Source organism: Lacerta agilis, chromosome 5 (genome assembly GCF_009819535.1).
Source record: "Lacerta agilis isolate rLacAgi1 chromosome 5, rLacAgi1.pri, whole genome shotgun sequence".
Classification (NCBI taxonomy): Eukaryota; Metazoa; Chordata; class Lepidosauria; order Squamata; family Lacertidae; genus Lacerta; species Lacerta agilis.
In genome coordinates, this window is record NC_046316.1 from 95,848,452 (window position 1) to 95,863,185 (window position 14,734).

Sequence of the window (14,734 nt, forward strand, 5' to 3'; positions counted from 1 at the left end):
GTGTCCCCCACCAAGAGTGCTAAAGGAGCTTGCAGATGCAATCTTAGAGCCTCTGTCTAAAATATTTGAGAATTCTTGGAGAATAGGTGAGGTCCCTGCAGGCTAGAGGAGGGCAAATGATGCCCCCAACTTCAAAAAGAGGAAAAAAGAAGAACCAGGTAACTAGCGCCTGGTGAGGTTGACTTCGATACCAGAAAAGCTCCTAGAACAGATAATTCAACAGTTGGTCTGTGAGCACTTGGGAAAGGATGCTGTGATTACTAAGACCCAGCATGGGTTTTTCAAAAATAAGTGGTGCCAGGTAAATCTTATTTCTTTTTTTTAAATTGAGTTACAAGCTTGATGGATCAGGGGAATGCTGTGGATATAGTGTATCTTGATTTCAGTAAGGTTTTTGACAAAGGCCACCATGGTATTCTTGAGGAGAAGCTGGTAAAGTGGGGGCTGGATGACGTAACTTTTAGGTAGATTTTTAGCTAGTTGACTGACAACCCCAAGAGTGTTAATTAATGACTGTTAAGTTGTGGGTGGACACAGCAGACGACACATTGATTTCCAAACAGCTCTTGTTTATTCTCAGGCTGGAACAGAAGTGAGCTGAAGGGCTCAGCAACCTGCTTATATAGAACTCAGCTACAAAGCAACAGTAACAACTTTCTGTAGTTACCCAATCCCTGAACGTCAGTTTACAATCCTTCATTTGCATATGCGGACCTGAGTGAAAACTGCAGCAGAATGAACTATATACACACACCCCTAGTGGCCTAGGGTGAGAACTTCAATACATAACAATGACCTTAACAGATTTGAGAGCTGGGTCCAAGCTAACAGAATGAATTTCAATAGGGACAAATGTATGGTTCTGCATTTAGGCAGGAAGAATCAGCTGCACAAATATAAAATGGGGGACACCGGGCTTACCAGTAATGCATGTGAATAGGATCTAGGGATCTTAGTGGACCACAAGCTTAACAGGGAACCAGGCAGAGAGCTTTCTCAGTAGTGGTGACCGCACTGTGGAATGCCCTCCCATCAAATGTCAAGGAATAAACCACTATCTGACTTTTAGAAGACATCTGAAGGCAGCCCTGTTTAGGGAAATTTTTCATGTTTGATGTTTTGTCACTATTATTATTATTATTATTATTATTATTATTATTATTATTCTGTTGGGAGACACCAGATGGGTGGGGTAGAAATAAACTATGATGATGATGATGATGATGATGATGATGATGAGTCAACAGTGTGATGCAGCAGCAAGAAAAGGTAATGCTATAATAGGCTGCATCAACAGAAGTAAAAGAAGGTAAAGGTAAAGGATCTTGGGACAATTAAGTCCAGTGAAAGACGACTATGGGGCTGCGGCGCCCATCTTGCTTCAGACCAAGAGAGACGGTATTTGTCCACAGACAGCTTTCCAAGTCATGTGACGAGCATGACTAAACTGCTTCTGGCACAACAGGACACTGTGACGGAAGCCAGAGTGCACGGAAATGCTGTTTACTTTCCCACCGCAGCAGTACATATTCATCTACTTGCACTGGTGTGCTTTTGAACTAGGTTGGCAAAAGCTAGGACAGAGCAATGGGAGCTCACTCTGTCACATGGATTTGTTTTTTTAAAAAATAAAAATTTATTAAATTTTAACAATAAAACATACACAAAATACAAAAAAAATAAATACAAAAAATACAAAAAACTTAACACCTAACACTTATTTAACTATCCTTATTGTATTCCTAACATCGCTTTGGGACTTCCTCTCATCCTCCCTTCTGCGTTCATTTCTAATCTTCTTTAGTAACTTTGTAACATTGTAAAATCTTCTTTCTCACCTATCTTAATCATTATAAACAATCAACATTTAATTCTATTAATCCTGGTAAAATCAACTTAACATAATTCTAAACTACTTCTTATATCCTATCTTTAACTAACTTATGGCATTACTGTAGCCGTAAATGTCCTCTGATTTTAATTTCAAATGTCTATCTTTTCATGTCTTTTCAAATATTCTTTGTATTTCTTCCAATCTTCTTGCACCTTCTCCTCCCTCTGGTCTCGGAATTTTCGCGGTCAGTTCTGCGAGTTCCATGTACTCCATCAACTTCATCTGCCCATCTTCAACTGTTGGTAATTCTTCAGTTTTCCAGTTTTTAGCAATTAAAATCCAAGCAGCTGTTGTGGCATACATAAAAAATGTTCTATCTTTGTTGGGAATTTCATAGTTGGTCATGCCCAGCAGAAAGGCCTCTGGTTTCTTAGTAAATGTGTTTTTCAACACCTTTTTAAGCTCATTATAAATTTTCTCCCAGAAGTCCTTTACCTTGGGGCACGTCCACCACATATGGAAGAAGGTACCTTCTACTTGCTTACACTTCCAGCATTTATTACATAAACCATGATACATCTTAGCTAGCTTTACTGGAGTTAAATACCATCTATAAATCATTTTCATCATGTTTTCCTTCAACAAATTGCATGCAGTAGAATTAGTACCCTCCCTCCACATCCTCTCCCAATTTTCCAACATTATATTATGTCCCACATCTTTAGCCCAATTGATCATTACTGCTTTAACCATTTCATCTTTTGTATGCCACTCTAACAACAGATTATATATTCTGGAAAGATTATTAGTATTCGGTTCAATTAGCTCTGTTTCCAACTTGGATTTCTCTGACTGAAAGCCTTGTTTCTTATCTAACTTAAAAACTTTAAAAAAATCTGATAATATTGCAACCAGTCAGATACTTTCTCTTTCAGTTGTTCATAACTTTTCAATTTAAAATTCTGACCTTGTTCTAATATATCAGCATATTTCGGCCAATTTGCAGGCATGTTGGGTCTCTTATAGGCCTTAGCCTCAACTGGTGATATCCATCTGGGGGTTTTCCTTTCTAGCAAGTCTTTGTTCCAATTCCAGACCTGATACAAGGCATTCCTAATAATGTGGTTTTTAAAAGCTTTGTGGGCCTTGACTTTGTCATACCAAAGATAAGCATGCCATCCAAATACATTATCATGCCCTTCCAAGTCCAAAACATCATTATTTTCTAACTTAAACCAATCTTTCAACCAGCAAAAGGCTGCAGCTTCAAAGTAAATTCTAAGATATGGCAGAGAGAATCCACCTCTATCCTTAGAGTCTGTCAAAATCTTATATTTTATCCTAGGTTTCTTCCCCTGCCAGATAAATTTAGATAAATCCTTTTGCCACTTTCTAAAACAGTCCAGCTTATCAATAATCGGAAGTACTTGGAATAGAAACAGCATCTTTGGTAACACATTCATCTTGATAACTGCTATCCTGCCCATCAAAGACAATTTCAGTCTCGTCCATATGTCTAAATCTCTTTTGATCTCGTTCCATAATTTTTCATAATTATCCTTGAACAGGTTCAGATTTTTAGGGGTCAAATTAACTTCACCTTTTTTTAAAAAATTTTTTACAAATCATATTTATTAAGGTTTCCAATAAAATAGCATGATCTGAAACATTCCAAATTACATTCCAAATTATTTCTCCAATTATAAAACAAAAAAAAGGTTCCAGATTGTCCAAATTATTACTTTAAATTTTACTTAAGGCTTCCCATGCTTCAAAGTTCCAGAGGCTCTATTATCATAACTATTGCTTTGCTTTCACTTCCAATATTTTCACAGCCGCTGACATATCCAACAAGCAAGATAAGTCCAAACAAACAGTATCGCTGTGTGATTTTAAGTCTGTATTCCACATTCCTTCCTTCTCCCTTGCTGGTTGAAATCCAAAAGTCACATTTAGACGGTCGCCATCTTCTTGTTTTTATATTTCATATATTTTTCCACTTTTAAAAGCCCCGATCTGCACCAACTTATTAATCTTCGGAGAGTTAGCCATCTCACTTATAAATCATCACGTAAAAAGAAAAGGAAATGTGGCTTGTCCTCCTACGATCTCATTTTGCAGTCCGGGCGTAATTCCAACTGCGTCATTTCTGGGCAGTCAACCAAATTCTTCCAATTAAAGTTAATCAGTGTCCAAGGGATTCATCTTTGCCAAGAATCACAGATAAAAAACGCTCTTCCCTCTTCCAAATGTTAGCAAAACATTCCACTCAAAGGGGGTAGCATATCTCAAAGGGGGTAGCGTATCTTTTTCATAATTCACACATTTATAAAATGTTAGTTCATATATTCTCCTCCAAATTCAATTTTTCAGTTCTTCAAGTCTCACTTGTTATATAAATGTTGGGTCTTCTGAGGGGGTATTTGCCCAGTATAGAATCATACAATCACAAAGTCCAGGGCTCCTCCCCCCCTTCCGTCCCGTTTCACATACCGATACAGTAGTAAATTCTCATCCTCTTCTTTTCAAGCAGTGGCTGTGTTCTTTAGCAAAATACTTTCTCCTCTTTCATTTGAAGCATGCCCAAGGCTTCTCACTAATTTATATTTCATAGCGTTGGGGATCTTGGACGATCAGGCCGGTCGCAGGAGTGCCGAACCTCCATGGGGGCTCTGCCCAGGCTCCCCTGCTCATTTTCCCGAAGGGTCAGAGCAGGTTTTTGGAGCATCTGCGGGCGTGCAGTCCTTCCCACACTCCTGGGAAGGTTGGGAGGCTGCATACTCCCAAAACAGCCTCAAAATTCCCCATGGGGGTCGGGAGCTGATGGAATTCCGACCATACCAGTTCGTACCGGAAACGGAAGCCCAGATTAACTTCACCTTATTAACAAAACTAAGTCCAGTTTGTTCTTGTAATTTCTGTACCTGCATAGGTGTTAAATTTTTTGTTAAAACTTTAGTCTTTGCTTTATTCAATTTAAATCCTGCTACTTGTCCAAACGATTCAATTGTCTCTAATGCTTTAGTCATGCTGGTTTCTGGGTCTTGTAGGGATAACACAAGGTCGTTGGCAAAGGCTCTCATTTTATATTCTTTCTCTCCCACCCTTATTCCTTTTATCTGTTGTTCAGTTCTTATCATATTTAAAAGGACCTCCAGAACCGTTATAAAGAGTAGGGGGGAGATAGGGCAGCCTTGTCTCGTTCCTTTTTCTATTCTAATTTCTCCAGATATCACATTGTTTATTATAATTTTAGCTTTTTGTTCTTTATAAATGGCATTTATGCCATTCAGAAATCTTTGACCGACCTCCATCTTTTCCAAATTCTTCTTCATAAAACTCCAAGAAATGTTGTCAAATGCCTTCTCCGTGTCTATAAACATCAGAGCAGCTTGTGTGTTTATCTTCTTTTCCAATCTTTCAAATATATCCACGGTATTCCTTGTATTGCTATTCATATGTCTGCCAGGTAGAAAACCTGCTTGATCTTTGTGGATATATTCCTTCAATACTCTCTTTAACCTTGTGGCCATGACATTCGCAAAAATTTTATAGTCCACATTTAGAAGTGATACTGATCGGTAATTCTTCATCTGCATTTTATCAGTCTCTGGTTTCAGAATCAACGTGATATATGCTTCTTTCCATGAGTCCGGCACCCTACCTCCCCCTAACATTCCATTGCAAACTTCCGTCAGTGGTTGTAGCATTTTGCAGTTAGTCCATCTGGTCCTGGGGCCTTGTCAATTTGCATCATCTTAATTGCTTGTTCTATCTCTTGACCATAGGGTGGTTGAGTAGTGCAGATTTTTCTTCTGGGATTTTATGCAAACCATTCTTTTCCAAGAACTGTTCAATGATATTCTCCTCTTGATTCTCTTGTTTGTACAATTGTTTGTAAAATTTTTGAAAGCATTTTCTGATCTCTGGATTCTCCACATTTTTATCCTTTACTTTAATATTTATGATGGCATTCAATTTCTGTCTTTTCTTCAACTGCCAAGCAAGTAATTTTCCACATTTATTTGCCGATTCAAAGGTTTTCTGCTTCATTAATCTGATTTTCCATTCTATTTCTTGGTTAAGCAATTTAGAATATTGGGACTGCAAGATCTTTATTTCTTTCTGTATTTGTTGGTTTTTTGGGTATCCTCTCAATTTTTTCTCTTTCAGCTTTATTTGTTCCAACAGTCTTTCTTTTTCCAGATTTTGCTCCTTCTTCCTCTTTGCTTTTTCTCTTATGAGGAACCCTCTCATGATTGCTTTACTTGTGTCCCACACAATTCTTTTTTCCATTTGTGTATTCAAATTTATCTGAAAATATTCTTTAATCATCTTTTGGGCATCTTCTAAAACTTTAGAGTCTCTCAGCAGAGAGTCATCTATTCTCCATCTAAAAGAATCCTTGGAGAAAATTTTCAAGTCCAATTGTACTGCATTATGATCAGAACACGTCTTGGGGCAGATTTCTGCCTTATGAATTTTAGGTGCCAATAATCTTGAAATCCATATATAATCGAGCTGTGACCATGACATCTGTGGTTCTGAATAATACATTGCCTCTGTCTTGGTGGGGTTCTTCAACCTCCATGAGTCTATCAGATCCAAACTGTCCACCATTTCAAAAAAGGTTTTTGGCAGTTTCCCTTCATTTGTAATTTTAGTCCTTTGTGATCTGTCCATCAAGGTGGAAACTGCCCCATTAAAATCTCCTAGGCAAATAAGATTATAGTCCATGTAATCCAATAGGATGTCATGAATCTTCTTGAAGAAAATTGATTTTCCATCATTTGGCGCATAAATTCCTAGTATCATGTATTTTTCGCCTTGCACTGTTATTTCAATCGCAATATATCTCCCTTCTTCATCCTTGAATAGTTGTCTTGGATTGTATTTCTCTTTTGCATAAATTACAACTCCTCTCTTCTTGACCTTATCCGAAGAAACAAATTCTTGTCCTAATTTTTTATTTTGTAAGATCCTTCTATGCTGTTGGATTACATGTGTCTCCTGTAAACAAATTATATCCAGATTCTTCTTTTCTAATGCATGGTTCACTCTATGTCTCTTGGGCCTCTGGTTCAGACCGTGGACATTCCACGTCAATAGTTTCAGCATCATTTTCTTAGGCGGTACCCCCAACTTCTTCTTCTTCTTCTTCTTCTTCTTCTTCTTCTTCTTCTTCTTCTTCTTCTTCTTCTTCTTCTTCTTCTAGTGCCGGTCTTCCTGGTACAGGTGGGTAAAGTCTTGTCAAATCTAACGAAGAGCCTTCAAAATCTGGTGCGTATTTCTCCAGAAACTTCCACTTGTCCTCAATTGATCTTATTCTTACTCTTCTTTCTTTGTACCTAAACGTTAGGCCCTGTGGAAACTCCCAGCTGTAAGGAATCTTCCTTCTTCTTAATTCAGCTGCCAAGTCAGAAAATCCAGATCTTAAATTAAGGAAGTACCTGGGGATGTCCTTGTAAATAATCACAGGATGCTGTTGTACCACTAAATTATTCTTATAGTGAAAGTCAAGAATCTGGTCTCTCTGATGCTTATTCTGGAACACTATCATACAAATGAAAGGAACATTTCGTACAAAGATTACCACAATTAAGGACAAAAGTGGAAAGGACCTAACAGAAGCAGAAGACATCAAGAAGAGGTGGCAAGAATACACAGAGGAATTATACCAGAAAGATATGGAGGTCTCATCCACCCCAGGTAGTGTGGTTGCTGACCTTGAGCCAGACATCCTGGAGAGTGAAGTCAAATGGGCCTTAGAAAGCCTCGCTAACAACAAGGCCAGTGGAAGTGATGATATTCCAGCTGAACTATTTAAAATTTTAAAAGATGATGCTGTTAAGGTGCTACACTCAATATGCCAGCAAGTTTGGAAAACTCAGCAGTGGCCAGAGGATTGGGGAAGATCAGTCTACATCCCAATCCCAAAGAAGGGCAGTGCCAAAGAATGCTCCAACTATCGCACAATTGCACTCATTTCACACGCTAGCAAGGTTATGCTTAAAATTCTACAAGGCAGGCTTAAACAGTATGTGGACCAAGAACTCCCAGAAGTGCAAGCTGGATTTCGAAGGGGCAGAGGAACCAGAGACCAAATTGCAAACATGCGCTGGATTATGGAGAAAGCTAGAGAGTTCCAGAAAAACATCTACTTCTGCTTCATTGACTACGCAAAAGCATTTGACTGTGTCGACCACAGCAAACTATGGCAAGTTCTTAAAGAAATGGGAGTGCCGGATCACCTCATTTGTCTCCTGAGAAATCTCTATGTGGGACAAGAAGCTACAGTTAGAACTGGATATGGAACAACTGATTGGTTCAAAATTGGGAAAGGAGTACGACAAGGCTGTATATTGTCTCCCTGCTTATTTAACTTATATGTTTTAATCCTTCCATCCCTTTGTTTCATCAGTTTGTGATCTGTGATTTGGATAAACTTGAAAAGAGGGGCCCTAGGACCCAGGACAATTTAACCAAGTCCCAACGTGCCTGCCTTAATGACTTATCCAATGATACTAACATTATCATAAAACCAGCTGATAAAGGGGAATTGTCATCATGAATAGACTTTGAAACAGTACTGCATATTGTGTCATAAAACTATTGCAAAAACAGGATCTGGGTAAAGCTATTGATCATGTATTTAGGGTTAAATCTCCATATGCCAAAAAGAAAAAACTTCCAGGTGACTGTTTGGTTCTCTCTAACTCCAGAAGTATCAAAGATAAAGTGCTCCAGACATGAGAAAGGTATTGAAATAGATGATGAAAGAATTATAATTTTAAAAGAAATCTCAAATTTTTGATGGAGGCCCTTAAAAAGAAAAATACCTGCTTTAGATGGGAATTCCCTGTAGTGGGAATTTATGCCCCTAATGATAAAAAAACAGATTTTTAAAAAAAGATGGAAGAGAAATTGTTTGATTTGGGAGATAGTAAAATACAGTGGTGCCCCGCTAGACAAATGCCTCGCTAGACGAAAAACTCGCTAGACGAAGGCATTCGTTTAGCAGAATTATTTTCATCTAGCGAGGCACCACTGTAATGATGAGTGACTTTAATGGGGTTGTGTCCCTCGATCTAGACAGAACTATTTGGAAAATAGATTCAAAAGAAGGGAAACGCTGGCAGCATTAAGATAAATTCATCAGAGTAAATAATATTTGATTGATGTAAAAGTGTAAAATTGATTTGCATGATTATAGTAAAACATGCAGGAATGCATGATATGTAATATGAACCATGGAAGGCGAAGAAGGGAAGCCATTGTATATTTTAAAGTTTGTATAATGTTTATTTTGAAATGTAGAAAAATGAAAATTCAATAAAAAACATTTTTTTTAAAAAAAGAAGAAAGATAACAGAATGCTTGCACACCCTTTTACACAAGAGCAAGAGAATCAAACACAAGATCTTAAGCACAATAGAAAGACCTTGATATTATCAGAGTGGCAAGGAGTCTGCCTGAAGCTCTTCAGAAATGCCAAGAGTGCCCAGATCTCCTTTTATACCTTCATTATTGCACAAAAGATTATTAATTTTATGCTAAATCTAGGAATATAATATCTCCCTTCCCAAAATGGATTATGGATTGTTTCAATGGACATTCTGTTTTCAGTGACTTTTTGTACCCACATGGCTTGACAGCCATCTGTCAGGAATGCTTTGATGGTGTTTCCTGCTTGGCAGGGGGTTGGACTGGATGGCCCTTGTGGTCTCTTCCAACTCTATGATTCTATGGCTACTTGAAACTGGTTTGTTTCCTGCTGTTCAGGAGCTGAAATCCAGACCCTTGGGAAGACCAAACTGGATGGATAACTACAGCACAAAGGTATCCATGTCCACCCAGAAGGAAGTGTCCTAGTGTTAATAGGGTTTACTCCAAGGTAAGGGAACAGGATTACAAAATTAAATAATAATTTTAGCACAAACTATGATTAATAAAATAAGCATTCTATAACGTTAAAAAATACTGTTAGTTATCTCAATGGTTTTGTCATGGGGCAAAGCAATGGAAAGTGGGGGCAGCTTAATTTTTTTAACTGAGCAATTAGGAAAAATGCTTTTCTTTCTGTTTCATCTGTAAAAGTAAAATCTAGCTCCCTGTTTTTCTCCTGCTTGTATGGTGTTGTTCTGCAACACTTTAGAGACAGGCTGTCTGATTTCAGAAAGATCTAGAGCCCCCTTTGGACTGGGCCTGAATTGGCTTGATTTGGTTCAGAATTCATCCAAAGCAGTTGCAAAGTCCTAGGGAAAATGTCAGCATGTAACTAATAGCAATGCTTAATAATAATAATAAACAGTTTTTATTTGTATCCTGCCCTCCCCGGCTGAGACTAGGCTCAGGGTGGATAACATCAGTGTTGTATTTATATATATAACATATAATATATATATATATATAACATTGGTATAAAATAAAAAATAATTAAATTACCTCCTAAAAATTTGCTTTAATAAATTACAACAACAATTTGTTGTTGTTGTTGTTGTTCAGTCGTTCAGTCGTGTCCGACTCTTCGTGACCCCATGGACCAGAGCACGCCAGAGCACAACAACAATAACAATCTTTATTACGGTCCATAGACCTATCAACTCATTACAAAACAATACCCATTTGGGACATCCTGCCTTCAGGTTACACAATCATTTTGTTCAGACTTAGAGTAGGGATCATTGGTTCTTGCAACCACCGATAGAAACTTCGCCACTGCTAATGTTCTGGCATTTGACTGGTCTTCCAATAGGAACCTGATATAATAATCCTCTGATTTTCCTGGGAGCGAAACTAGCAAGGGTAATATCAGTTCAGATTAAATATTTTAGCTATCTAGGTCTTACATTCCATTATTCAAGATCTTGGAAGTTTTGTTGTTGTTGTTCAGTCGTTCAGTCGTGTCCGACTCTTCGTGACCCCATGGACCAGAGCACGCCAGGCACGCCTATCCTTCACTGCCTCTCGCAGTTTGGCCAAACTCATGTTAGTAGCTTCGAGAACACTGTCCAACCATCTCATCCTCTGTCGTCCCCTTCTCCTTGTGCCCTCCATCTTTCCCAACATCAGGGTCTTTTCTAGGGAGTCTTCCCTTCCCATGAGGTGGCCAAAGTACTGGAGCCTCAACTTCAGGATCTGTCCTTCTAGTGAGCACTCAGGGCTGATTTCTTTGAGAATGGATAGGTTTGATCTTCTTGCAGTCCACGGGACTCTCAAGAGTCTCCTCCAGCACCAGAATTCAAAAGCATCAATTCTACGGCGATCAGCCTTCTTTATGGTCCAGCTCTCACTTCCGTACATTACTACTGGGAAAACCATAGCTTTAACTATACGGACCTTTGTCGGCAAGGTGATGTCTTTGCTTTTTAAGATGCTGTCTAGGTTTGTCATTGCTTTTCTCCCAAGAAGCAGGCGTCTTCTAATTTTGTGACTGCTGTCACCATCTGCAGTGATCATAGAACCCAAGAAAGTGAAATCTCTCACTGCCTCCATTTCTTCCCCTTCTATTTGCCAGGAGGTGATGGGACCAGTGGCCATGATCTTAGTTTTTTTGATGTTGAGCTTCAGACCATATTTTGCGCTCTCTTTCACCCTCATTAAAAGGTTCTTTAATTCTTCCTCACTTTCTGCCATCAAGGTAGTATCATCAGCATATCTGAGGTTGTTGATATTTTTTCCAGCAATCTTAATTCTGGCTTGGGATTCATCCAGTCCAGCCTTTCGCATGATGAATTCTGCATATAAGTTAAATAAGCAGGGAGACAATATACAGCCTTGTCGTACTCCTTTCCCAATTTTGAACCAATCAGTTGTTCCATATCCAGTTCTAACTGTAGCTTCTTGTCCCACATAGAGATTTCTCAGGAGACAAATGAGGTGATCCGGCACTCCCATTTCTTTAAGATCTTGGAAGTACCACTGGCAAATTTGCCTTCAAAAGGTGGAGGTCACAAAGTTAACCATACTTAGATTCTTCTACACAAAGGGCGGCAAGTAAATAAATTAGTATTTGTGAATTAATCTTAAGGGGTGAGGCTTGAAAAAGGTGTCAATATTTGTCTAACTAGGAATTATTTCTGTCACCAGCAATGCTCAATCGAGTTTTGTGCTTTAAGTATTTTGTCCTTTTCAGGGCTCGCTTTTGACAACCGGTAGGACTGCTGCTGTTTCCAGTGGACAACCTTCCAATCCAGGCAGGTCTGGTGAAGCTGTGATGGCTTCACCCAAAACCTTTTGGAGAGTTCTTTGCCTGCTTCGAGTTGGCTGGTGTCTTCTTCCTCAGACTGGCTACCTGCACCCAGATGAGTTTTTCCAGTCTCCAGAGGTCATGGCAGGTAAAGTTGACATCTTATGTATGTGGTATGAAAAGGTTTTGTGTTTTTACAAAGCCTAGTCTTTGTGATAGCTCCAGTGTGGACAGTGCTTTGTACCTGGTTTCAAAAAGGTCTTTGGGAGCCGGGGGGGGGGGGGGTCGGTGACGAGTTAAATTCTAGGGCCCCCACCATATGGCAGGTGAGCTGCTTTCCATTTCCTCCATTGTTCCAAACGGGTCACATATAGGCAGCCTGGTTTATAAAGAGCAACAAGAGCAATTCTGAGTCTGCTGAATTATTGATCTTCTGCAGTTGGTTCTGCTTTTAATTAGATTCTTTGTTTGTTTTTATTTTGGTGAGTCAAATAGTTCAATTATTTTTAACTTTTCTAATCTTATGTTGCAAGTCACTTGGGGGCGGCGAGTTTTCTAGCTGACAGGGCTCCAGCTACTAACTGTGTTAACCTTTCCCCACTCTTCCTCAGGCAGCATATTGGACTTAAAGGTTTATCACCCCTGGGAATTCCTCCCCAAGTCTCCTTGCAGGACAGTCGTGTTTCCCTTGATCACATCTGGAGTTGCTTTCTGGGCCATCAAAGCCCTTCAGCACCTGGGCCTCTCGACCAGCTGCATCAGCAGCTACACCCTCCTGGTCTCACCCCGCCTCCTCCTCACCATCTTTTCATTCATCCTTGACTACAGTGTTTACCAGCTGGCTCCTCTGTGGGGAGCGGATCCGTGGAACTCACTGGCTCTGCTTGCTGGCTCCTACGTCACACTTGTGTTTTACACGAGGACTTTTGCTAACACTGTTGAAGGACTTCTTTTTGCCTTGCTGCTTCTCCTGGTGTCTTCAAAAGCAGCCAGCAAAACCTCGGCCTCAGCCTGTCGGTGGCAGAATCCTCTCAATCACAGACTCATTGGGATTATCCTAGTTGCTGGCTTTTTTAACAGGCCGACGTTTCTGGCATTTGCTCTGGTGCCGCTGTTGCACTGGGTCTGTGCAGGTGCTACATGCCAGCAAAGCGTTAGAAGAACAATACACCATGTTCTCTGTCTTGCCCCAAGTGCTGCCTTCACTGCTGTTTTCTTCATAGCTGCTGACACATGGTATTTCACTTCTTCCCTGTCAGGACTTAGCCTGCATAGCTTTTATGAGGCCAGCCCACTGAGCATCCTCACCAGGCTACGCCAGAGTGTCGTCGTGACCCCCTTGAACTTCCTCACCTATAACCTCAACCCTGATAACCTTGCACAACACGGGACTCACCCGCATCTTACACATTTTGCAGTTAACGGGGTCCTGCTTTTTGGGATCCTTCATGTAGAAGCTGTTAGCAATGGCATCAAACTCCTGAAAGTGCACCTCAGCCAGTTTATGTGGTTGAAGGCCTTGAAGAGGAGCTCACACTCAGCTATCACATGCCCAGAAGGCAGACTGGCACTGCTGGCTTTCTATTTTATCCCCCTGGCACTTCTTTCTTTATTCAGCCACCAAGAACCTCGCTTCCTCATCCCTCTCATCTTGCCTCTGGTCCTCTTGGTCACGCAGCACAGACAGGCCCAGCAGTGGAAATCCATCAACCTTGTGTTCAATCTCTGTGGTGCCCTTTTCTTTGGCTGCTTCCACCAGGGAGGCATAGTCCCTTGCCTCTTCCACTTGGAGCAGCTCACCCATTCCCCAGACTCCCTGAGCCATCGCACACACTTTACCCTACTCTTTGCTCGGACCTACATGCCTCCCAGGTTTCTGCTTAATGTTAACAAGAGCAACACACTGGTGGAGCTTGTCGACGTGGCTGGGGCAGAGAAAAGCTTCCTTTGCCAGATCCTGGGATCCATAGTGAATGGTCCTGCCTGTGTCAATAGAGAACTGGGCAAGGAAATAACTTGCCAGGTGCTGGTTATCATCCCAGGCACCGTCAGAACCATAATAGAGCAATGTCAGTTACTGGTCAAGAAGGAGACAGTAATATTTCCACATCTGACGATGGAAGACCCACCCCAAATGTCCTTTCTCCTTAGTGAAAAGTGGAGAAGCCAGTTAGGACTGTATATCCTGTATCTGGAGAGAAATAAAAAGAGCATCTAGCATCAAGGTGAGCTAAGCAAAGAAGCTAAAGAACATTTGGCGCACAAACATGCAGTCCACAACAACCCTAGTTATTCTCAGCCCTATATATACCAGGTGCATTTTGTAGCTCCCAGTTGCTGGTAGAAATCTCACAATACCCCTTGCCCACCGAACACTGTGTCACAGTCCTGTGTCACCCCAAGCAACCCATTTCCTTTTCTTCAACTGCCAAGTGCCCCAAATGCCATCCATCCCAGTTCCCACTTCTCAGTTTCCAGCATCTTCTGTTCTATTCCAGCCAAAAATATAGCCACCTTGTCTCATAGCTGTGTCCTGGGGCCTCCATCTGCCTCTGCCTTCTAGGCACCCCAGTACGCCACTGACCCCAGGCACTTTGGCTATATGTGTGACTTTTCTCTGAAATGCTAGCAGGTCCATGTACAGGGCCGGCTAGAAAGGCACATCTGTGGAGCTTCAATGCATGGATGAGACATGGGTGTGGAGAGGAAAG

General features: G+C 40.5%; 1 protein-coding gene across 1 annotated transcript; it reads left to right on the forward strand.

Annotated features, from left to right (window-relative positions):
- Nucleotides 1-9,668: 9,668 nt before the first annotated feature.
- PIGZ (phosphatidylinositol glycan anchor biosynthesis class Z) lies at nucleotides 9,669-14,734 on the forward strand. The gene is made up of 3 exons (XM_033150982.1): nucleotides 9,669-9,728; nucleotides 11,970-12,171; nucleotides 12,635-14,734. Exons 2-3 carry the CDS (start codon nucleotides 12,051-12,053, stop codon nucleotides 14,239-14,241), a joined length of 1,728 nt encoding a protein of 575 aa, XP_033006873.1. The 5' UTR covers nucleotides 9,669-9,728; nucleotides 11,970-12,050; the 3' UTR covers nucleotides 14,242-14,734.